This window comes from Lissotriton helveticus, chromosome 6 (assembly GCF_964261635.1).
Source record: "Lissotriton helveticus chromosome 6, aLisHel1.1, whole genome shotgun sequence".
In the NCBI taxonomy this organism is placed as follows: domain Eukaryota; kingdom Metazoa; phylum Chordata; class Amphibia; order Caudata; family Salamandridae; genus Lissotriton; species Lissotriton helveticus.
The window spans coordinates 1,228,395,154-1,228,420,746 of NC_136067.1; the positions used below are offsets into that span (position 1 = coordinate 1,228,395,154).

Here is a 25,593-nt window from a genome sequence, read left to right on the forward strand (position 1 = left end):
AGATTTCTACCCTGCCCTCAAGCATGTACTTTCAAATAATACTTATGGCTCAATATGAGTCATGCAGTCTTCTTGTGTGGTAATATTGCACTCAGGAAAAGCAGATACCGTTGGGTGTTGGATTTACCATGTGCAGTATTACCACAGTATTAACACGTTGTCCTGAATTCCTTACCTCCAAATGGAACATAACTTGGGAATACTGCATTTTTGCCTTGTTTCAGGTGGCAAAAACTTGGATGGGTGCATTTTTTCTGTCCACAAAGTTCACGATGAGTAGATAATATCTACTCATCGTTGAATTCCAGTCCCAGGACAAACTCAAGCCCCAACCGCTCGGAAAGAGCCTATAATTGGATAAAACAGACAAATACAGGAACCTAAAAAAGTTTCCCACTCAATTTCCCTGCACAGGATGCCCCTTGTTTCCATTAAAAATATAATGCAAAAATATGACTTCTATTTTGGTTGACTTAAACCAACTAAAATTCAGCAATGATTTATTTTCTAAAACTTTAACGTGGATTTGTCAGTAGTAGGGAGATCTCACCTATGGTCGACCCCTCCTATTACCCTTGTTACACGTCTCTACATCTGCTTCTCCCTGCACTTCACTCGAATTAGTGGTGATCAGGAGAGGCAGCATGCTATCAAAAATGAAAATCATATATACCTTTGAAGAAGTCATTATATTCTACTGCCGGTGGCTACTTGGGTTGTTAAAGTCCATTGCCCCTTGTTATGATCTTGAGCTGCATCTGAGAGTATAACGAGGGAGAGAGGGCCTTTTACTTTTTATTTCTGCCTTAGCCTGAGATACCAACCATATCAGGCCATTGGTACATTTCACACACTAAGAATAGAATATTCTAAATAAAAGAGGGAGAAACGGAAGTGAAAAACATTGACTTGCTGGAGCATAAGACAAATACCAGTCATTATTGGCCACCTGACCAGTCACTGCCTGTGCAGGTAAGAGCGGTGGGTCAGTGGGCTGGGTTTGGGGGGATTTGACAGACGACCACGAGGGAAAACGAAATAAATAATTATTTTTTCCTCGTCATCATCAGTCGAAATAGCCCCCGACCCGGCCCCACGCCAATCCGGTCTTACCTGCACAGGCCGCGGCTGCACCTGACACTTCAGAGTATTTAATGGAGATTTCAGTATTCCAGTATTCTGATTGTTTGTATAGGACACTTGTCACAACATTGCTAACCATTATTCTTGCAGTTTGAGATTTGCAAATCAAAAATTTTAGAGCCAACTGCATTTTACTATGAACAACTTCATCCCAATTTAATCATAGTCTTCATAGGTCCTTTTCCACTGAGGCTATGGAGTTTATTTCACAGAATCAAAACAAACATGCTAAAAGAAGCTTGTCGAATCCTAATCTGTAAACACATAAGAATATTTTAACTCAAAATAAAATAGTGCCATGAACAAATGTTTAGAAGGATTTATATTTTAATGGTGAAGTGATAAAAACAACGCTAAGATATTTATGAGCGGATGACATGAGTAATTCCTACTTCAATTACAAAAACGGGAGGACAATAGAACTTCGAAAAATTAGTATGCAGCAGGCCTGATAATTATATTAGTGAGATAATTCAGTTTAATGTCATGCGGGTGACGACATCATTTTTGTCAGTGTTTAAGTGTACCAAACAGATTCCCTCCTTTTTATTTCTAAATGTAGTTTGAATGCTTGAAATTAGACTATTAATACCTCCAGCGAGCACCATCTGTACACCTTGACAGAAATTCACAAAATACACGGTGCTGTGCTGCCAGTTAACTTTCTGGGGACTGATTCACGAAGGAGAAATCTAAATTTAAACAGCCTTCAGACTGTTTCCAAGAAGGCACGAGGCCTAATTTATGAAGGTTTAATAAAATCATGAACATTATTTAGGACTGGCTTAAGTATCAAAAGACAGTCTGAAGCCGGTCTTCAGTAAGAGAAAAAAGCACATTGTAAAGGGATGTACTTTGTTACAATGCATGCTTTTACTACGCATGCCTTTACAACGCAGGTTTTTCAACGCAAGTCGTTACAACGACTTGCGTTGGGGGGTGCTGGATAGTGAATAGTTTAATTTACTATTCCAACTCCAGTCCTCGTGGATAGTAGGGAAGGTGTTGGATCGTAAATTCAACTATTACCTATCCTAGAGCGCCCCCCAGCGCAATTCGTTGTAATGACTTGCGTTGAAAAACCTGCGTTGTAAAGGCACTGTGTGGTAAAAGTTGCGTCGTAACGGTGGTTTCCCTTGTAAAGCAGGCTGAACAGCCTCCCGATTGCCCTAAGTCAGAAAGGAAAACCTGAGTTACTGCAAAAACCAGGTCCAAATGTTTAGAACTCAGGTAAGGAATCTTCTGTATTGCATTTTTTTCTACTGACAGCAAATGACCTCTGTATATTTGTGAATTGATTGAAATCAGCTTTGTGGTTTTACACATTATATGCTTCTATAAGCCCAAAAAAGTATGGCAATCGTCAGAGCTAGCCAGTGTGTCATGAAAGCCACAAGAAGCAACAAAGAAGGGTAAAGCAGTTACATGCCAACTGTCGGGAGTTGGGTAGGTTCATGTCTGAAAAATGATGCTAATGGAGCACTAAAGTCGAGGCCATTGTAGAGGATATGAAAACCAGTGTATCGGGAGTACAGGTGTGCATTGTAATTGTACTATTGAACATCACACTGATTCTGTGATTATGACGTGGGTGCCAGACGGAGGATGGTTGGTATTTTTATGAGTCACTTCCATAGACAGGGGTGTAGCTAGAGCTTGTGGCGCCTGGGGCTATCCCTCAGATTGGCGCCCCTTGGGGGTGAGGGGAGGTGCTGGGGAAAAAGGACGGTGAGCACTTGAAAGATGTTCGAGAGACACGTAGTACAGCTTTTCAGCACCTGACAGTACTTGCCCAGCCCCAGTTAAATCACCGCGTCAACGACTCCCACTCCTATAATTCCCTGAAGAACTGCATCAAATACCTACACAGCACATCTGACGTTCAATACGTGCTCTGTGCACACCACCGATGATGGCAGCCAGCCTCGGCCGGAAGGGAAATGATTTTAATTCATCATCATTCATTTCATGGGATTGGGAACAACAATCATCATGAGCTTGCCAATGCCGAAAGCACGTAAATTATCTCACTCTCACTCACCTCTTCTCAAGCTGAAAGCTGCCTCTGCCGCCTGAAATAATATATAAGGCACTGCCCAGTGCCCGCCGGCGCCCCCAGGCCAGAATTAACTAGTCTCTGACACCACGAGTCACACTACGAGAGCGTAGTGGTGAGCGCGTAATGCGTCACTGCTACGTTCTGATCGCGACTCGGCGAGGGCTGGCCAAAAATGTCCATACAGAGCCGTCATTGGTAGCACTCGCGCGCGCTGCGCATGCTACACTGATTGACGGCCCTGGAGGACTTCTCTGAGCGAGGCTGGGACGTGAGGGGGCGACCAACAACGGTCGGAGGAGGACGAGGCAACCTAGGTAGGACGTCACTAACGCGGCGGCGGGACTTAACTAGCCCGCGCTGCACTGCAGCCTGCACTGAGTCCTGAGTGACCACCGGCTTTTAAGTTTTTTTAATTTGTAACTGTCTGCAGCACAGAAGCCAGCAGGCAGGCACAGTGGCAGTGCAAACGCAGGACTTTTATTGCCAAAAGTAAGTCCCGCGTTACTAGTGAGTGCACTGTGCATGAGTCTGCAGTTGCGAGCAGCAGGTGACAGTCACCGTGATGACAGTCAGTCACTGGAGTGCAGGCTGGACTGCGCGCGGCTTTGCATTAATTTGCACTGTGACTGACTGCCACCTGCCCCCACTTGACTTATTGTTTTTATTTATTTTTTATTTATTTATGCGTTTTTATATAGCGAGGAATTTACCCGAAGGCGTCAGAGCGCTTCATAATAGGAACAGTAATGATACATGAGGAGAAAATTACAAGTGAACAAATTACAAAAGCAGACGTTAAGTTACATGAGGTAAAAGTGACAATTGTGAGCAAACAAAATACATGAGGTAGTAAACAGTGCATTGCAGGAGGAAAAAGTGACAAGTGCGCAGGTTACAAGAGAAAACAAAGTACAATTAGAGCTATAATGCTACAATAAATTGTTATGGATGAGGAATGCAATAAACTGTGCACGTCACTTTTCAAATGGGAATCTTCCCAATAAGGAATACAGGCGATATCTCAAAGCTAGGAGAGCTATAAAACAAAGAACAAGTCAGCTGAAGTGAACAATAATGTGCGCGACTATGTTCACAAACACCCAGTGATGATCCCCAAATAAAATTCGTACCCACAACGTGTTGCCTGCAAAAAGGCAAATCTAGAAATATTGATATTCATGCCCCATAAAATGCCAAAAGTGTGCTTTAAAATGCACATGGATCATCTAAACTCACCGTAGTTGAACGAGAACAACGTTCGTCATGACGTGACCCCGTACTGATGTAATGACACGAGGGTGTTGAGCTCAATTTAAATATAATCAAGCTGTGCCGGAGATTTCAAGTTTGACCAACTTTATTGACACACCCGTAGTAATTGTGTCTGAAAGTACCTGCGCTCACTAAACTAAATTATGAATGGCAAACACAAACACTCCAACCGCAAGTCGCAAGAACACACTGGGAAGGCACTTAGTCGTGGAGGCTCGAATTTTCAGTAATGGGAGGACTTACTTATTGTCACAGACTCTGGGCTGCGGCGGGTCGCGGCCTCGACACACACTGGGAGCCCGTTGCGGCTGCGGCCGCCTTAATAATTAATTTTATTTGGGACACAATCAAACTGAAATCGTTCCCACTTCCGGCTGCTTCCCAAATAAATAAAGGCCGCCGCAACGGGCCTCCAGTGCCGCGGCGGCCGCTTCAAAACTGGTGCCGCCTGGGGCGGACCGCCCCCCCCCTCCCCCCCAGCTACGCGGCTGTCCATAGAACACAATCTGCCATTGTTTTGGCATTATTGACCATTAAATAAACAGAGCTTTCGACCCAGACTTCAAGGAAGGAGCAGCACTCCTGGAAGCTGAATTGCAGTCTAGGATTTATTCCAAGGCCAAAGTAACAATAAAAGAGTGTCTACGCGTTTCAGAGTGAAGCCTTTTTCATGATATATAGATATCCTTAAAAATATGGCACGGATCTGGGGATTTTGGATCTCTGTTCAACACCCTCAATATAAGAGACGTTATAATGCAACATCTGCCCTCCAAACCATGCAATACATACATTTAAAAAAGCCTATAAATACGTAGAATCGCGTACCACATTTTAACACTTGCCTCTCAGGGTTTTAAGGAAGAGCTGTCAAAGACGTATTTACTGGGAGGTGGCGCGGAAACTCATCAATGTTACACACAACACTTAATAAATTACTGTCCAGTCTGTATTTTTTCTTATAAAAGTACTTTATTTTACACATTACTAAATACTATGCACAAATCTAGTATGCAGAAGAATAGCAGATGTAAATATCATTGAGACACTTTCAAAACGGTCTCACAACCAAAAGGATTGCTAAATGTATCCTAGAATCCCTGTGCAGGAAGCACCTCTTAGGGTCTGCACATTAGCAAGCCCTGAGCACTAATAATGCAACAACACCTCTAAGGACCCTAATAAAACAGGACGGGTGGATTTAATAAAAGTCAAGAATACTGGCTTTGTCGTGGCATCACTACAATAATTAAAGAAAAGATTACATATTCTATATATCATGCAAAAACTGCACAAGTATACCCCATTTCAATGACATTCAACAAAATATGCACTGATTTATTGTCAAAATAGTGTATGTCAATATGATGTTTAATGTTCCATATAATGGAGTATGGGAGTCTTCTTCTACCTTCAACCTGGCTCCGTATAAACCACAGGAAGGAACACTCAAAGTCTATACAACTCGTAGCCATAAGACTTAAATCCAAGCTTAAGGAGTGCTTAAAGATAGCTAAAAGGTCTCCCAGGTCACTCTTTCCTGCATCTGGGAAACTCAGGACAACTTGAGACAATTAGTGAGGGGCCTCTAAAGACCACGGCTGATCCTGGCTGGTCCTAACACATCAGCAAGGCTTCTGAAGTGTTCAAAACTCCCAGGGTCTCATGAGTCAATTATTAGAATTAAGGTGACCCCAGTGCTTTCTTGGGTCAACCTTTAGCTTGTGGGCTTTTAAACACAAATTTGCCTTGAGCAGGAAAGGTTTCATTTGTGTTTTGTTTACACATACATCCACCAGCACAGACCACACAGCTTGATGGGCTCCCCGCCTGACTGGCACTCATTTCCTGGTGGCCAGCAGGAGGGCATTTTCTATTTTCTTCTTCCCACCCTCCTGATATAGGTATGTGCGACAACAGTGTCCTCTGCACTTCTTCCAAACATCAGCACAGTGAACGGAAGAGGCATGCTCCTTGTTCTTAGGGCTCTGACCCTCCCCAAATGCTTGACTAAAGTGGAACATGTTAAATGGTATCCAGATAACCAATCCACAGACGTTCCATCTACTGCACTCCTGAGAAAGTGGAGATGCCAATGCCACCGGCACTGGAGATGCAGATCCCTCAGAGTCCCAGTCAGTACAAGTCCAGAGTGTTGCTTCATTCCAAACTGGCCCATCGGCAGGTTTCAGTATGTTTCAGAGATCTTCTCTTCTGCAGGGGAATAAACGTGAGTTGGGAGTTTTATAGAGGTAGGCATCTCTGCCCTATCTCAGGATGTCTTGTCATTCCTCCACCCCTGATCCATCCCCTTGCACTATATGATGGGATTGTTCAGGATGGCACTATCAAGTCATAGTCAGTCACATCCACTAGAGAGCCTTTAGCTCCGCCCCTAACTGGCAAAGCAATCTGTTTGTTCCCTCCAGAACTTCATTAGTGGTGACAAAGATCTGTCTGGCTCGCTTTGTTTCTCTGCAGAAGGGCATGTCCGAGCTTGTCAGCAAGTGTGGATTAAGTAGTCAACGAAGATTTCTTCCCTTCTACCAGGAGCAGACTTATTCTCCGCTATGTGGAACTATTCTGTAGATGAGGAATTGATTCACCTGCTTACCAGAAGAACACTTATCTTGGCTCTGCAGGGTAGATCCAAGCTGGAATCTCATTATGGCTACCTCAGGAAAATATTGCAACACCAAAAGTACATTAAGGAGCACAGACTATATTTGAACTCTGAGCCTCTTTCTAAATTTGTACATACATTTTGCAGGATTTTAAATCACACACTTGTGACGTCCAATCCAATTAGTCAAAAAGCACATTACAGCACATTAATTCCTCAGTTTCTTACAGGGATGTATTATGATAATAATGCAACAGACATGAAACACAGACTGATTCCACATTTCCTAATGTCAATGTGTCCTCCACAATAGCCTAAATTGCAGTTTTAGTTACCTGTTGCAACAGGAAGGATCATAGAGATTCCCAAAAGTCTTTTGAATGCGAATTGGGCTGCACAACAGGGGCAAAACAGGGGCATAAGTATCCACTAGATCACCACAATACACTACATCCTATGGCAACATTTTTTGGGGAATTTATTTTTATTTGCATTTTTAAAACATATAAACATATTAAGCATGTCACATAAGGCCTTCCACCATACTCAACCCCCCACCACCCTCCAGTCACCTTCCCCAGGATGTCGCATAACAAAACACTACACGTGGATACAGTGCCGTGTCATCTAACTCTGTATTGCACATAGATGTCCATAACTTCCACTCCCTGCGTTGGGACAGCATGGAGATCCACGCTTTCTCTTTCATAGTCCCCCGCCTAGACCATGGTACCGTGTCCATTTCCCCCACACTCTATTGAACTTCTTGGGGCAGCCTCTGGATTTATATGTGACCCTCTCCGCTGCCATATAGATGTCCACACCTCTTCTCCACTCCTCTATTCGCGGGGGTATTGGAGCGCCCCAAGCCAGAGCCATGTCCCTCTTGGCCACCACCAAAGCCAGCGAGAGGAAAATCAAAAGTGGGCGATTCAGATCCACCTCATTAGCTATGCCCAACAGAACCAGTCTAGGCTCTACTGGGAGGGCCGTCTCCAATATGGCGCTTAGCTCCCCTAATATCTCGGCTCAGTAATCCCTCCTCACGCCCGCATCTCAGACAGGTAGAGTCAGTGGCCCGCCCCATCCGGTGTAATCGGTGCCTATCATAATAAACCCTATGTAGGATTTTAGATTGTATAAGCCGAAGCCGGGACATTATCGCGACTTCCCTAGGGTGCATCAGGGCAGTCTCCCAATCAAGTGTATCCATTTCCCCCAGCTCCATTTCCCATGTCTCTTTCAGTTTCCCCAGTCAGTCCGGCATATTATTAATCAAAGTCCTATAGGTCAGGGAAACTAGCTTAGTCGGGACGTGCTCCTGTAGGAGCCGGCCCTCCAACGGTGCATACTCCGGCAGCGGTCTCGAGAGCGCCCCCTCCACCCTCCATGCATGACGCACCTGTGCATACTTCAAGTACTGCATATGATGTAATCCATATTAAACACTTAACGCCTGGAAGGGGAACATCGTTTTCAACGCTGTTTTTACACCACAGTGCCTTTACCCCGCAGCTATTACAAAGCAAGTCGTTACTACGACTTGCGCTGGATGGTGCTGTGGGATTAGGAATCTTGTAAATTTATATTCCAACACCTTCCCTACTGTTACGGGGACTGGTGTTGGAATATAAAATTATAAGATTCCTAAATCCTCGCCCTCCAACGCAAGTCGTTGTAACGACTTGCGTTGTAAGACTTGCGTGGTAAAGGCATGCGTTGTTACAACATGCGTTGTAACAACGTACATCCCGCCTGGAAGGACTTCAAAACTCACCTTTTCAGCAGATCTCCCAAAACAGAGATACCTATGTCATCCCATCTTTTAAACCCTTTTAATTTATGCAACTCCTTCAGCCATGTACAATGCCATATCGGGGTTTGTTTCATTGGTTTGTGTGCCAATCCGATTCTCCGGGTCGCCCTCTCCCACAACTCCACGGTCACACGTGTTGCTGAGAGTAGTCTTTCTTTTCCCCTACCTCCATATATGTAGTGCAAACACGTTTGGTGCACCATTTTCCCCCTCTCCAGTCTATAGGTTGGGTGGTCCGCAGGGGCATGGAGCCAATCGTTTATTGGCGATAAATGTTCCGCTCAACAGTATGCCTCGATGTTCGGTAAAGGGATCCCCCCATTGTACTGATTTCTCTGTAAAGTCTCAAGGGCAATCCTGGGCTGCTTCCCCAACCAAAGCAACGCCCAGAGCTCTCCATTTATCTCTTTGAAGACCTGTCGGGGGAGGGGGAAGTACTCATTTTGTAGAGCATGTAAGAACCTTGGCAAGGTTATCATCTTGAACATTGCCGCCCGACCTAGAATCGTAAGGGGGAGGGTCTTCCATCTGGCAGCCTCACCAGTGAAATTTGTGCGGACTCGCTGAATATTCCTCTGATACAAGATTGAGCGGTCCTTCGTTACCAATACCCCCAGGTATGTAAACCTCTCCTCAGTTACCCGAAGCGCGACAGGTAGGGTAGGCCCCACGCTCACTCCCCGGGGGCTGTAGAGGAGCGACGTATGCCAATTAATCTTGTATCCCGAGTGGGAGCCATATCGGCCCAACAGGGTAAATAAACGCGATATCGAGACCTCTGGGTGGGTGACATATAGGAGGATATCGTCCGCATATAGCGAAATATTTTCCTCGACTGCATCACTCCGGTCAGTCTTAAACCCTGTTATCCCTCTTTCGTGTCTTATCTCACACGCCACTATTTCTATGGTAAGGGCAAACAGTAGCGGTGACAGAGGGCACCCTTGGTGGGTCCCTCTCCGTATGGGAAAGTCCTCTGATAACACCCCATTGACTTTAACCCTCGCTCATGGGTCTGTGTAGAGGAGGATCACCCACTTCCTAAACTTCGGACCGAAAAAAAACTTAAGCAATACTCCCTCCAGGAAGGGCCAGTGTACTGCATCGACAGCTTTTTCTGCGTACAGCGACATAAACACATGGGGCTCCTCAAGATCGCATACCTCCTTCAGCCATTTATGGGTCCTCCTCAGATTTAGCCTGGTTGCCCTGTCGGGCAGAAAGTCCGTCCGATCCAAGTGAACAGAGCCGAAATCACGCATCTCAGTTGCAGCTCCAGAATTGTTGCCAGGAATTTAACCTTCACATTCAGAAGTGATATGGGGCGATAGGACGCGCACTCCTCTGGCGACTTACCCTGTTTATAGATAGGTACAATTGTGGCCATACGTAGATCTGCGGGCAGCGTGCCATCCTGAACCGCCCCCACGAACAAGGTCAGCAAATGATTAGTGAGTAGGTCTGCCCTGTTTTTGAAAAATTCTGCGAGGAACCTGTTTGGATCAGGAGATTTCCCTGGGCGAAGTCTAGCGAGAGCCTCCCTAACCTCCCTGACTGTTATCTCTTCCTCTAGACTCGCCTGATCCTACTCCGCTAAGACGGGGGTCTCAATGGTCTCCAAATAATGCCCTACCTCCGCTGTCGAGCCAAGGTCCCTGGCCTTGCAAACTCCTCATAATAAGCTGCAAATTCATGCACTATCTGGACATCAGTCCGCTTGATATGGCCCTGTGCGTCTAACACCTGTTCCACCCATCTCGCATCCTGCTCTTTACGGCTCAGCCATGCCAATAGTTTTCCAGACTTATCCCCCATGTCATACAACCTATGTAAGGTCGCCTGCGCCTGCGTCTTGGCTTCATCCGTCGCCAGTGCCCTGTAATGGTGCTGTGCGTCTAATAGTAGTCTGAGGGACTGTGTTGTTCTATCTGCCACGTGCCGCCGTTCAAGTTCTAATATACGCATTTCCAGGTCGTGTAGCTCACCCTGCGCTCTCCTCCTCTCCCATGCTAGCCTATTCTGAGCCCTATCACTTATGACTGTCTTAAAAGCTTACCATATAGTCACCCCGACTGCACCAATTCCAGGTTTTCCGCAAAGTAACCATTGCGTTGGCCCTAAGTCCCCGTAGCAGGTCCTTGTTCTGGAGATCCCATACCATCAGTCGCCAGCTCCTACCCCCTGACCTATGTCTCATCCCTGTTGTCACCAAAAGTGGCGCGTGGTCTGAGCCTCCCGGCACCTGATATTCTGCCTGATTGTCAGTGCTAAGAGCATGGCGGGGAAGGAAGACGTAGTCCAATCTAGAATACACCTTATGTGCCCCCGAGAAATAAGAGTAAGCTCTAACGTCAGGGTGTAGCCATCTCCAGATGTCCGTCTGGCGTGAAACCTGCATCACGTACCATGTAAGTGGGTCTCCTGCAGCAGGGCTATGTCCGGGGCCGCCCTCTTGACAAAGGGCATGACCAACCCCCTTTTTATCTTATTACCCAGGCCATTCACATTCCCCGTGAGGATTTTGGCTGTGCCACTATCTTGCGCAAGAGCCCCGGGGCCACCCACCACCTCAGGAAACATCATTCCCAGCTTGCTCCTGCATCGGTCGGCTTCGGGTGTGTGGTATTTAGATGTATGGAACATTTCTATCTGAGACATGCTTTAAAAAGATAACAGTAAACCCCCCAACACACATCCAAAACTGCCCCCCTCCCCTCCCCAATAGCGTTGCATAACCACCCCAAGAGCTCCCCCCTTCTCACCCCCTCCCATCCTAGAGGCAAGATAATGCTGTCCAGGTGAAGGAGGTCTGTCGCCCACCCCGTCTCAAACAAAAAATGAAGAGCCCACGCTAAACCTCTATAAGAGAAACATGTAAAGGCAGAGGCACAAGCAGGTAAAAACCAGAAAGAAAATCAATCCCAAAGAACAAAACAAACAGGAGGGGTGTCCAATTTGCATGCTCCGTGGCCACAAAGTCAATATTCAGTCAGCCGGTACTGTCCCATCATCACGAATTGGAGTCCTGGGGGTCCCCCTGCGAGGCCCCCATCCCCTGTGTATTCTCTTGTTCCATATTGTCTATTGCCACCACCAGGGGATGCAGTGAGTGCCCTTCCAACTCCTCTCCCTCGGATGATGTACCTCTGAGCTCTTCATCCCCTTCCGACTGTGCTTTTTCAGCCGACGGTCGACTAGAGACAAGGGAGGCAGTGCTCCGCCAACTCCTCCGTACAATCCCGGATTTGGGGTATGGGGTAACTGCCAAATTGCGGCCGCCATGTCGCTGCCTCGGTCTCTGCGGTTTTGGTGATCCTCTTGGGCCTTCCCCGGGTCTTTCCATAGCTGGTGTCTTCTGAAGTCCAGATGATTGTCGCGCCAGTGGGGGGGCGCTCCTCCAGCCACTGCCATACCTCTTCTGGGTTTTGAAAGAAGTATGTTTTCTCCTTGTAAATCACCTTCAATTTCGCAGGAAAGAGAAGCATGTACTGCATGTACTGGACGTGGAGGTCTCTCAGTTTAGCCTTAACCGTGTCAAAGGAGCGCCTCTGCTTCTGCACTTCCCGGCTGTAATCCGGAAAACTCATGATTTGGGCATTTTCAAGGCGGATTTCCCCAAGTTTTCTAGCTTCCCGCAGAATCATGTCTCTGCCCCAAAAATTCAGGAAGCAAGCAATGACTGGCTGAGGCCTTGCTCCTGCCGGTGGCTTCGCCAGCGTCACCCTTTCTATGATGAAGCACGTAGAGAATTTATCCTGTGGCAAAGTGTGAAGAAGCCAGGAGTGCAGGAACTCCGCCATGTTTGCACCCTCAATTCCCTCTCTAAAACCCACAAAGCGGAGGTTGTTACGTCTCGCCCTGTTTTCCGCATCGTCCACCTTCCACATAAGCTGCTTGTGGGAGGACTGTAGGTCCGCCATACCTTTCTTCATGTCTTGTATGGTGTCTTCGGCATCTCTTATTCTAGTCTCCGAGGCCATCATTCTTTCCGCCAGGTTTCGGAGGTCTTGCCGTAGGAGCGTCACCTCCATTCCCACTTGTCCGATTTTATTCTCCAGGCCCTCCCGGGATGCTTGTATGGCTCCCATCAGCAGGGCAGTGTCTTGTCTCGCTCCAGACGGATCACCCTCCGGGGGGGGGGCCTGCTGTGTACCAGTCCAGAGTTCCCTGCCGGGGGGGCTTAGGGTCTATGTTTTTCTTGCCCATGATGTTCAAGTCGCTGTCCGCAAACCTTCCGCCGGCACGCCGTCCAGGTGCCACGTAGTCTCTCTCTGCCGCGTCCCCAGTTCAGCAACCTCAATAGGCAGGGCCCCTATGCTCCAACTTCCACCTGGCGCCGCACTAACCTCTACTCCCAGTCACCAATGACACTCAATGGGTAAGCCCCGCTTCAGTCCAGGGAGGGGAGCACAATCCCCGGCACTGCTCCTGCCTCCAGAGGGACGCGTAGCCCAAGCACCCTGATCCAGGCAGAGCCCCTCGCCGCCACCCGGGAACCGCCAGAACCCGACTCCTGCCACAATCAGCAACGTGAAGGTGAGAGGGGGGAACGGGAATGCTGGGCCTTTCCAGTCCTGGACTCCAAGGCTCAGGGATGCTGGCCCCCTCTTCGTAGCCACTACAACTCCCTGGTACTTCCACAACCACTCTGCGGGCCAGTGGGGTGCCCCCTGTCTCTCACAAGTCGCCGGGTCAAAGCTATTTCTCTGGCCTCCACCCAAGCCTGTTGACGGGGTGAGCTCCGCGTGCCGCGCCTCTCTGTGGCCCCGCGACCTCCAGGGCCTCACCCGCTGTGTCTCTCTCCCCGGGGCCAGCCCTCAACCTGCAGGCTGCCGGTCCCAGGCAGCGCAGGCAATGGAGGCCTCCTCCTCGTGTCGGGTTCTCCATTGTCTCCCCCTCAATCGAAGGCTTCCTCACTCCATGGCCATTCACTACGCAGACGGTTGATTGGGGGGGAGGGGCCTCCTTAAGTCTCTCTACCGGCCCGCAGTCACCCCCCACTCACCACTCGACTCCGGGAATCCTCCAGCCGGTCTCTGTCACCAGGGGCCCGCCTGTCTCTCTGCACCCCGCCCCGATGGGCCGACCGGGCGTCCGCAGCTCTCCGGATCTTGTCTCTGTCTCGAATCCCCCAGGGCCTCCGCAGACCGCATCTCCCAGCTCAGGGCGGCCCGCCCCTCAAGCACGGCAGGCCCCGGATGGGCTGACGGGCCAACTCCAGCTTCAGTTCCTCCTCCGGCCTGTCCACCAGCTCCCCGGGACCGATGTAACGTCCTGTCGGAGCCTCAATCGGCCATCATAGCCTCCACCAGGCAGTAGGGAAACTCCGCTCCGGCTGCAATGCGCCTGGCAAACAGCTGTATCTCCGGCAGCACTAGGACTACCTCCAGCACATCGGCGGCACCATCTTGGGTCACGTAGCGAGGTCTTCTATCTGGACGCCGCCTCTGCTGGAAACGGGCCACCGCAGCTCTCTCACAGCACTCGCTGTTTTCAGGGGGGAGTAGGGACCCCCGTAGAAGGCAAAACTCCAAGTTTCAGGACTTTAGGCCACCGCAAAAGTTGTCGGATCAGTGTAAGTAGCCGGGAGCTACGCCGGCACACGTCTTACTCGGCCATGCTGCAGGCCACGCCCCTCCATCCTATGGCAACATTATCTACTTGAGAGACTCCATGCTCATCCAAGCCATTACTACCCAACCTTTGACCAGGAGCAGTGCCATGGATGCAAATCTACACACTTTGTTATATAGCTCACTGTTAGCTCTGAAGAGAGCAAGCTCAGGTGATGGAGCTACAGTGATCCCAACCATTGTATACAAAGAAACAAATATCTCCATCCTAACTTTTTGCTTCAAGAAGCACAAACGTGCAAATATGAAGAAGCAAAACACTTTTCACCTTGCACTTCTTACATTCCACTTTCCCACCAGGGGAGAACTTAGCAACCTACTCTTGGGTGTAATACAAGCAGCGGAGATACCTTAACTGGATTGATTTGCGCCTGTAAACAAATAGGATGTTTTTAACATGAGTGTGACAATAGTTCTGCAATCTGGTAACCTAAGTCACCTTCCCAAGTCTGTTTGGCTGGGTATGCCAGTCCTCAATTCTGCATGCATAAAGGAGATCATTTTATCATCATCCCCTCTTTGACTCATTTTTGTGAGCAGGGATAATTCCGTAGGAGTGTTAGGGAAATCTACAACAATGACTTTCATAGCTAAATGTATCCTATAATATAACAACATCACCAATGCTGTGTTAAACTTCTCACCCAAGTCGCCTTAGAAGAATTATGAAGACCCTATTAGAGGACAGATCAACCTGCAGTGCGATTCCAATTTCTTTCAAAATCTTTTCAGAGGCTTCCTCTAGTATAGGTTGGAGAAGCAGGTTTCATGCAATATACAACAAAGGTTAGTATGGCAAATGTCATCCAGTTGGTTTTGTTAGCCCCCACCAGGCCCAACCTGTTATGCTAAATACTTTAACATCATCCTATTTAACAAATTATGGTAACACTATACTGTCGAGAGTTGGCAGGGCTGGCCAGTGTTTGCTCTATCCTTACATGTTTGAGAGGTTTGTTCACTAAACCAGAAGTTCGCAAAATGTGCTTGTTGAGCTAGGTAATACAGTCGCCGATGTGGTACAGATAGCCCCCTCCTTCATTGGTTGCATAAGAACTACCCATTGAATATGTGGCAGCCCACTACCCCAAATAAGTCATGGTAGCAATTGCTTCACCTGTTTGAAAAATTCTGCCAGTATGCAGATGGGGATGCTTTCAAACAGATACAAACACCCCAGCATTTAGAGATGGAGTAATAACGACTGATTCATACTTTGAAGGACTTTAAAAATGGCCCAAAAGTGTGCCTAATTTGTCCCACCATGTCTGTGGTAATATAAATATCCAAGTATTTTACCCCCTTCTATACTCCACCTTAGCAGGTACTCTTCATTTCTTTCTTAAATGTAGTAGTATTATGTGTCAAGAGAAATATTTCTGACTTTTCCCAATTGATTTCTAACCTTGAGTATCCACCAAACTCAATAACTTATCTAGTGATGGAGTCACATTAGCTTCTGGGTTCTGTTAAATACAGCATATTGATGTCACTATTTAAAAATATTAAGGTGGGTCTACACCCTAAATACAGTACATGAATATGGAATTCATGAAGAACATATTCTAGCGGCGCTATAGCTAATGCAAACATTAAAGTAGATAACGAACAGCCCTGTTGCATACCCCTACAGATAGATGTTATATCCAAGTACAGGCTTTTAACCATCATTGAATACCGAGTGCCTGTGTATAGTAGAGTTAACAACTGCCAAAAATAGTTGCCCAATCGCATGTACCTAAGTACATCATTCATGAATGGCCATGCCAGTGACTCGAACAATTTTTCAGCGTTGATCAAAATGGCAGTAGCTGGCATACGTGGATCTATTGGAAGAAGTACAGCCATTAATGTGTGCACATCAAAGGCCATGGAACGTTGATGGATACATTCTGATTATTCTGGCAGCACTAATGTCCAACAGGGGTTGAGTGAGGATTTTGGCCAGTATTCTGTTATCTCCTTTCAGAAATTAAAGCAGCTTGTATGAAGAGCACTGACAGAGGCCATGGTCTGCTTCCGGAAGCATATTTATTGTGGTCACTAACATCAGTGGAGGTGATTTTCCACTAAGAATAGCTGCATTATAAACCTGCAATAACCTGGGTACCAATAAATCGGAGAACTCCGTATAAAATTCTACCGGGATGGCCGCACATGGTAAAGCCTTACTGCCCGTGAGACTGGTTATAGAGGATCTTGACATCTTCAACCATGAGGTGGGAATTGAGAATTCCCAACTTCTGGAACTCAATCCTGGTAAGTCTAACATCAGTTAAATGCTAAGACATTTCACCCATTGAGTTGGCTAAATGAGAAGCACATAAGCGTTAACAGCACTTGCTAAACACATATAGAATAGCAAAGAATCAGACAATTGTATGCACAGATGCCCGCAATCTGTGTGGTATTCTTGCACACTTTCACCACCCTTGCTAATGTTTTCTCAGATCTATCACCTTCTCCAAACACTCTGACCCATGCGTTTTTACCAAGGTAGAGTAAATTCATGGTCTGCAACCTCCCAAAACTCTTTCAGTGTATCCTGATATTTGAGAAGGGTGTCCCTTTTTTACTCAATTCTTAATAATTATCAAGTTGCCTTACTTTTTTCTCCAACATCTCCAGTAATATCCGGATACCTGACCCTTTAGAAATGTAATCACCTGGATGTATGCCTTAAAGGCCTCCCATAAAATCAACTAATTTCGTGTGAAGCATTCCACAATGTCAGCCATAATTTCTGAATGAAAAACAGTATCTTGCAATTGAGACTGCTTCCCTCTCCAACATCTAACCCACTGCGATGGAGGGAAATTATCCAACAAAAGGAATGGTCCAACAGTGTTCTTGGCTGAATATTCACCTCCCAAACCTTTATCATAGTGCATTTTGAATCTAGATATAAATCAATGTGAGTGCCCACATCATGTTCTGATGATTAGTGATTGTATTCCATTGCCTATGAATCAAAGCCCTCCAAGAATCTCCTAGATCATATGTAATTGCATAATAAGAGTCAGCACACTATTCATTTTTCAGGGCTATCTCCGATCATCAGTCACTATATTCAACCCTGAGGAGGGCGTCAGGTTAAAATCCACACCCCAAAGCATTTGCAGGTCCACTAACTTGTGATATTTTGGCATAATATGATTGAAAAATACTGGAGCATTAATATTGGGACAATATATATATTGAGCAGTCTGAGAGGCTTCCACTCAAATCTCCCAGTCATAACCACAGCCCAACCCTGTGTGTCCCTCACCCACTCCCAGAGGATCGTGTAGCTCTCCATATATGGGTCACCTATGTTGACTCCATGTTGAGGCAAAGGAAGGAGTAAGTGAGAGTTGAAATGTGTGTCTCTTGGAATAGGACGTCATCAATCTTATGACGTTATGCAAACACTGATTGTGCTTTATGCAGATTGTTAACTCCACGTATATTCCAACTAATTATCGTCCATGTGGGCTTGTGACATCAGCATTCTTCTGTAGTTATGTGATTTAAACTTTAGCAAGACAGGCATGTAAGCATTTACAATATTCCCTGTTCACAGAGTTTCCAAGTGTCATTAAGATATTAAAGCAAACATTTTGTACAACTTCAAAACCCCTCATACCCCACCCCCCCATGCCAACCCCAAATATTAGCAAATACCCCACCCAAATTAAAGAAGAAAGATTAAACATATGCAGGGACCCTCATCATTGCTGAAAGTGCCGCATGTGGGGGTGCAAAGGAGCATGCACTCGCCCAGGCCTATGTGTGCTTATTATTGATGTGCATGCAGGCCATCTAATCCCATCATCCAGTAAATAACCATATCAATACTCATATCCATAAATAACACCACAGAAATATGCAAATCGCCGTTCAGACAAAGCAAGTTCCACTTCAGACTAATATCATTTAAACGATTGTTATCAAGATAATGTTGTCATGCTTACTATGTAACAGGACAAATATAATTACACAGTGTAGCACAATCTAATGTGGCTTCTGAGGTGTTCAGCTGTAACACATGCAGGCTCAAATGATGCATGGTAATCCTGCTCCTTGCTTCCCTGTCCCACCTCTAGGTCACACAGGCCTCTCTTGAGCCAGGACAAAGTCTGCCAATCACCATGAAATAATACAGCTGAGTGATTGAAGCATCTTTTGTTTTTGTTCAGGCAGAATATGCCAACTAGGTGGCCAAGTCTGATCACAGCTCTCTGGTACCCCAGTAGGGTGTCTTTATACCTCTCAGAATAAACATTAATCCTTTCTCTAAGATGATCAAATGCACATTTTGTTTTGTTTATGCCGTTTTTGCCTTCAGTAGGAATATAGTAAGGCACTGCAGACTTAGAATGAGCCGCTACTAACAATAATGCTCAACAGAACCAAACTATCCTCATGGAGAAATGGGGATATTTCTCTTTGAATGCTCAATTGGGTTTTAAGGCCTTTACAGGACACACCGAGTTTATTGAAAGGCCACTCTGAGGCAGTCTGCCTGTGCACAAACAATAAGCTTAACACGACGGTGGACCCACTGGCTCAGTCCACATGCAGATGCACATGATGATCATGTGTTAACAGCTTGAAGTTTCTTACCCTGGCAGTGCCACAGTGGACCTTATTTTGAATGGCGGGCACTTGAAGTTAGAACTAAAATGCATTTTACCAGAGCTTACATTGAGTGAGATTCAAACTATGAGACTTAGGGCCTCATTAGGATGACGGGCGGACTTCGTCCGCCCGCCACCCTATCGGCATTCTGGACCACCCAACATAAGGGCGGGGGTCCCGTTGGGGGAATTAGGATGTGCCCGCTACAGTGGCGGGCACATCCTTCATTTTTAGCATTGTGGTGGGCGGTGCACTCTGCAACGCCCGCCACAATGCAAAAAATGTATTTCGCATTTGCATATACAAAGCGGCAGGCCCCACGGCGCCTGTCGCTTTGTACATGCAAATGATACCCCCTTGTGCACCCCCACCTCAGCCTTCACCAGGGGGCCCGCAGGGGCCCCCCAAAGCAAAGACCGCCTGCCTTTCCGTGGCAGCATCGCCGCCGCAGAAAGGCACCTATTTTCACGCATCCAAATATGTCTGGCGGTATCTGAAAGACACCGCCACCATATGAACCCTTTTCCACCCCGGCCGCAAGGCGACTGGGCGGAAAAGTGGCGGGCGGTGTTTGCCTCCGCTGTGGTCCCCCCCGCAATTGTAATGTGGCGGGGGGGAAAAGGGTGGCGGGTGGGCATATCTGTCGGGCGGATCGCCACCGCCACCATGGCGGTGGTGATCTGCCCGACATGGTAATGACCCCCTTAGTCTTCGTAGAGATCCAAAAAATTAGTGTTCCAAAATCTTAGGGACTGAAAGCGAGTCAGAATCCAGTTCTTCACAGTTGCCATCATCAACCATGGAAGGGGTGAGATTTAGTGATAGGAGAGCATTACACTAGAATGGCATATGGGTATTAGTTGAAATAGGAGTATTGACAAAATTGACTGAATCAGTCTGGGGTTGATTAGAGACATTCAAAGGGGTGTATTTTTCATATTAGAAGCAAGTTTTTTCTTCAGGCTGAGATTTCGAATTTTCCATTTCCCATGGGTATGACAGAACCATTAGCTGATCCCTATTACTCAATATGACAGTTTCCTTATTAAGTTAAAAAGGCATGTGGTCATATACTAATCCTTTATATGAAATAGATGGTTTGAAATGTAATGACTACTTACAAAATCAATTAAAAAGATTGCATTTAAACTTATGTAGCCTTGCAGGGTGCAATAGGCATCTACAAATATGCTTACGTATTTTATTTAATTTATTGAAGGAAATGACCTATTTTGTTTCTGCTTGTGATATTTTATCTGAAATGTAAAATTAACTTACATTGCCCTTTAATGCAATATAATAAAGGTATTGGTGCTATGTGCAATTCAGAAATATCTACATAGTTATGTTTCATGGCATTATTATATGTTGTTTTCTATTCAGCTGTTTTGCCACCTCTAATAGAAAGTACTCTCTCCTAGTCAGTTCAAATTCTGCCATGTGTATTGTTAAGAGTTTTTTTTCTTCCTCTTTCTACTGACTTTCCATGCCTGGTTCTATTGTGATCCACTATAGGCACCTATTCAAAACACTGTGATGACACCTGTTTACCACCTGGTAACTACGTTTTGCCTGATGTGTGCTTCAGGCATGCTGTTTTGTATGCCTTTCTAGAGTAACAAAATATATACAACAATTTTGCAGTGATGTGTCATAATGTCTATTCATCCTAAGGTTTTACAATAACAACCTATACTAACACACCTTAAGACAATTCCATAATACACTTAACATAAACTAACTAAAGAATCTTTGGCTCTGCGTCATAAACTACCTGGCCAACGACCTTCTCAATTAAATAATTAACAGGATATACACTGATGAAAGTATTTAAGAGACTGCAATCAAACAATACAATTCATTTGAAAGTCATCCATTCATTCCTTTGTCTATAATGTGAATTAATAGTGTCACCTTGAATTAACAACCTAAATAATTGTGGTGACTTTCTAGCAACCCACATTAAAATGTGTATTTTCCAAATGATGTTAGAGCCTTGTTACAAAGAGTGCCTTTACTACTTAAATGTATATCTAACTATGAATACACTATATGAAATACTTTAAGATCTCCAAACATATTTTTGAGTTTGTTACCAAATGTTACCAAATGTTAAGACATTAATAAAATATAGAATGTAAATGTTTTAAAAGTACTCTTTCCTAACCTTCTAGGTAATATTATACGCTTTTTAAAATCCCATTAAAAATGTTCACTACACATGAGTAATGTTTGGGCCATTGGCAAGTTTTTTATCAAGGTTGTGTGGCTGTTTAATTACTAAACAAGCTCTTTTGATATGTTTCAAAGCCCTAAATGAACTTTAGCTTTAAAAAATAACTAATTCCTGACTTTTAACACAAAAATAACTAATTCTCTCCAACACGAGGAATCTTTTATATGATGTTTTCAGCATGAAAGAAAATATCTGAATATTCTTTATATTTTTTGTCAATCTGAAACTTTGCACATTAAATTTTAAATATTTTTCAACAAATTATCAATTTGTAAAACTGTTATAAACTTGAAAACATGATTAATATGTCATACTTGAGACACACTTTTGAAATCCTAGAGATATTTCAACAATTTTAGTAGAGTTCTCCATTCTTTTTCAAACTTAAGTTATAAAATATCATCATTATTTGGTGATTACTTGAGACATTACGACTGTAAAAATATTTCCTAAAACAGTCCCAACCCATGAATGCATTTTAGATTTTGTACTTTTAACAATTCTATTTAAAAAAAGATAATTAATTAATTGGTGAAACAATTTACAGCTATTACTCATGTCACTTAAAAAAATTGAAGAAACCATGCACTCATCCCAACATGTTTAAAATGAATTACAATCCTTTATAACTGGATATTAAACAGTTTCAAACTTTGCCTTAAAACTATACATGTCTATTCACTGAAAGGCACATTTTATAAACTGTAATCTTCAACAAAATCACTGCTCTGGAATCAAAACTGACCTATATCTTGCAATATTGTGAATCATTAATTGCATGTGTTCTGATTTTTCTAGACTAATCAAACTGTACACAGCATCTGTTTTGCAGCTAGTGACCAATGTTTGTATTTTACCTATTTGTTTTTCCTTATGTCGGCAGTACATATATGGCTCATGCTTCTATTCTAAAATTAGAATTTCCAAAGCGACTTTCAAAGCAACATTATGCTTTAAACATTGATATTTATTTGACAGCAGATAAAGATTGTTTTGTTTTGTTCACCTGAGTTTCTGATGCTTTTCAGTTTCTGCAATAAAAGTTGTAAACTATAGTATGGAATTCCACTATTCATCGAGTCCCCAGTCTTTATTACTTTTTGCCTCCCCTTACAAATTAGACTCCTGCTTAATCTGATCCCTGCAAAACAGGCAGTTGCCATTGCGGGCTTTGTATAAACCAGCAGTTCTTTCACTCCCATGTCAGTGGCTGCTCCTATAGGAATGATCGAATTTAAATTCTTGCCTGTAGGCTGACATGGAGTAATGTAACATACTAAAAACAGTCACATAATAATTTAGCAACTTCTGCCCTTTTTAATTGCTGAAATCAACAATGGAGGGGAATATGAAAGATATTATTAATTTTGACAGTTCAGGAATATGTTTTTGTGACATAGAGTATCACACTTCATGCAAAAATAAAATTACAAACACAACATTTAAATCAAACTTTAAAAACATAGCAACAATTGGTTGGCAGTGAAAGGGAAAAAGAATCCAGTGTGTGGGTTATTTGTATAAAACACAGCAGTTTAAATATTTGCTTCTGCTTTTAAATATAGGGTTTTGGAGGATTTATATTTTTCTTTACTAAAGATACATTTCTAGGACAGTTAAAAAGTGCTGGAGGTATAAAGATGAATCTGAGGCAAATTGTTCCCACTAGAGGTCTTACAGTATTCAACAACTTCGCTGAAAAGGTAGGGGATGAGGTGTGGGATAGTTTTTGATTAGTGCCAATCTGTCGGGAACCTGCCAATGGGCATTCTATCCAGTTTCCATACACAGAGGTCGAACTATCAGCCACATAGTCTCCAGTGAACGGTGGAAGATCCTGTGGAAAATCCTGTCTGTTGGTTTTACAGAGATGTACAGAATATCTTTCTACTACTGGATGTCTGTGTGCCATCATTCAAAATATAGTGTGTAGCATTTAAAATTACAGTGGACTTCATAAGGACTGTACCTTTAACCCCTTCTGCGCTTATGACGAGCTGAGCTCGTCATGAGCGACGACGCTCGCACGCTGATGACGAGCTGAGCTCGTCATGTAACTCGGTGTTTTTAAAAACGCAGCGCGCTCCGGGAAAACCGCTAGCGCGCATGCGGTTAAAAAGGCCAGTACAGGTGTTTATCCACCTCTTTGAAACAGCCAAAAATCTAGTAGTTTCACTAGTTTTGAAAATTACAATGACATAATACTAAAAGAAGGGGCAAAAAGCTTCCAATCCTGATTCTATAACCCCATTCAAATTGAAATATGCACAACTACGCTGAAAATGGCTGAGCAAATAACTTTATGAACATCCTGCAGTTTTTAAATTGGAAGCACAAACAATAAAAAAAGAGGTCTGAAAACTGCAGGCCGCCCTTATCTCATTTCATTCTCAGATTTTTCCAAGATAACCTAATGCCCTTAGAGCCCCAGATAAAGCTAGCCAGTGTGTCCTGGCTTTTAGAAACTAGACAAACTGCAGAGGTATAGTGTTCGACTGATAAGTAATATTGGGAAGAATAGCCATTTTAATTAAGTTGATCTTTTCATAGATAGTAAGAGGAAGATTCAGACACTTTTTTCATGGCAGTTCAATTTCTCTAGAAATCTATCCAAATATCGAGATAGAATTGTGCTAATTTCCTGAGTTATTACAATTCCCAGAAACCTCATTTCGTTCACTTTAGTATGCAAGGACACCTCAGGATAAATCTTCTATTCCATACCGTCTATTTCATCTTCATTTAGTTGCAATCCACATAGCCTACCAAACGTGTGCCAGATCTTCAAGATATGTATGTGCACTTTTTGGATCTGATGAATATGTTATTAAGCCATCTGCATAGAGGGCTACTTTCCTATCATATTCCTTGTAATTGAAATGAGGAATAGTTGCTCGTTGCCTTAATCTCTCAGCAAAGGTCTCTCTGTAGAGATTAAAGAGATTAGAGACCAGGGGTTGCATTAGGCACTCTTATCAGGTGCCTCTGCTTATTAGAATCTTGTTAGATAAGGACCCTTTTTTCAGAACTCTTGCTATAGGTGATTTATAGAGAGCTTGGATCATCCTAGCAACTTTGAACAGGTTTCCAAATATACTTAGGCTTTTCCAGGGAATTCAATCAATCACTTATTTGTAGAGCACGCTTACCACCCTGAGGGGTATCCAGGCACTATCGTGAGGAGGGTCTATTTGAACGGCCGGTCTTGATTCCATTCCTGATCTCATCAAGGGATGGTGATGTTTAGAGGTGGGTAGGGAGGTCGTTCCAGGCTTTGACTACAAGGTGGGAGAAGGAGTGACCTCCGGTTTGGATGTGATGGATGCTTGGGATGGTGGCAAGGGCAGCTGACCGCACATGTCTGGTGGGCAGGTGGAAGGCCAGGCAGATGTTGAGGTATTCTGGTCTGGAATTGTGTAGGGCATAAACAGTTTAAAGTGGCATATGTTCTTGACGGGAAGCCAGTGCAGACTACAGAGGTGGTGGGTGATGTGGGCTTGTTTGGGAAGGTCCGTGTTGATTCTTGCTGCTGGATGGTTTGGAGGCAATTGAGGAGGAGGGTGGAGGTACCTGCATAGAGGGTGTTCCCGCAGTTGAGTTGACTGTTGATGAGGGCGTGGGTAACTGTTCTTCTGGTGGCGGTAGGAATCTATCTGAAAATCTTATGGACCATTTTGAGGGCGTTTAGCAGGATGTGGTAGTAAAGTTGACCTGGCGTTTCATGGAGAGTTGACTGTCTACGATAATCCCGAGGTTGTGTGCATGGGTGGGTGGAGGTCGGAGGAGGAGGGTCACCAGGAGTCACCCCACGGTGAGGGGGGACGTCTGAAGAGGAGAGCTTCAGTCTTGTCATTATTGAGCTGAAGGGAGTTGGCTTTCATCCAGTTGGTGTCGTGCATCATGGCGCTCTAAAATCTTGATCCGGTGGAGTCAGTGTCTTCAGTGAGGAAGAGTATGAGCTGGGTATCGTCAGTGTAGGAGGCAATGCTGAGACTATGGCTGAGGGTGATGGGGGCCGTAGCGGTATGCCACAGGTGATGCTCTTGGAGGTGTACAGCAGGAGGCAGGTTCGTTGAGTGCATCCGGTGGGAAAAGAGGATAGCAGCTTGAGGGTATTGCTGTGGATTCTGATGTGGTGGAGTCTTTGGATAAGGAGATGGTGGATGATGGTGTCACAGGCCGCTGACAGGT

General features: G+C 44.8%; 1 protein-coding gene across 1 annotated transcript in view; it reads left to right on the forward strand.

The window, feature by feature from the left end:
• The window catches only part of TRDN (triadin), an 865,465-nt gene that overhangs the window by 247,466 nt on the left and 592,406 nt on the right, over window positions 1-25,593 (forward strand). Inside the window, exon 3 of the mRNA XM_078647890.1 lies at window positions 20,682-20,723. Coding sequence (XP_078504016.1) covers window positions 20,682-20,723 — 42 coding nt within the window. The remainder of the gene's footprint in view (window positions 1-20,681; window positions 20,724-25,593) is intronic.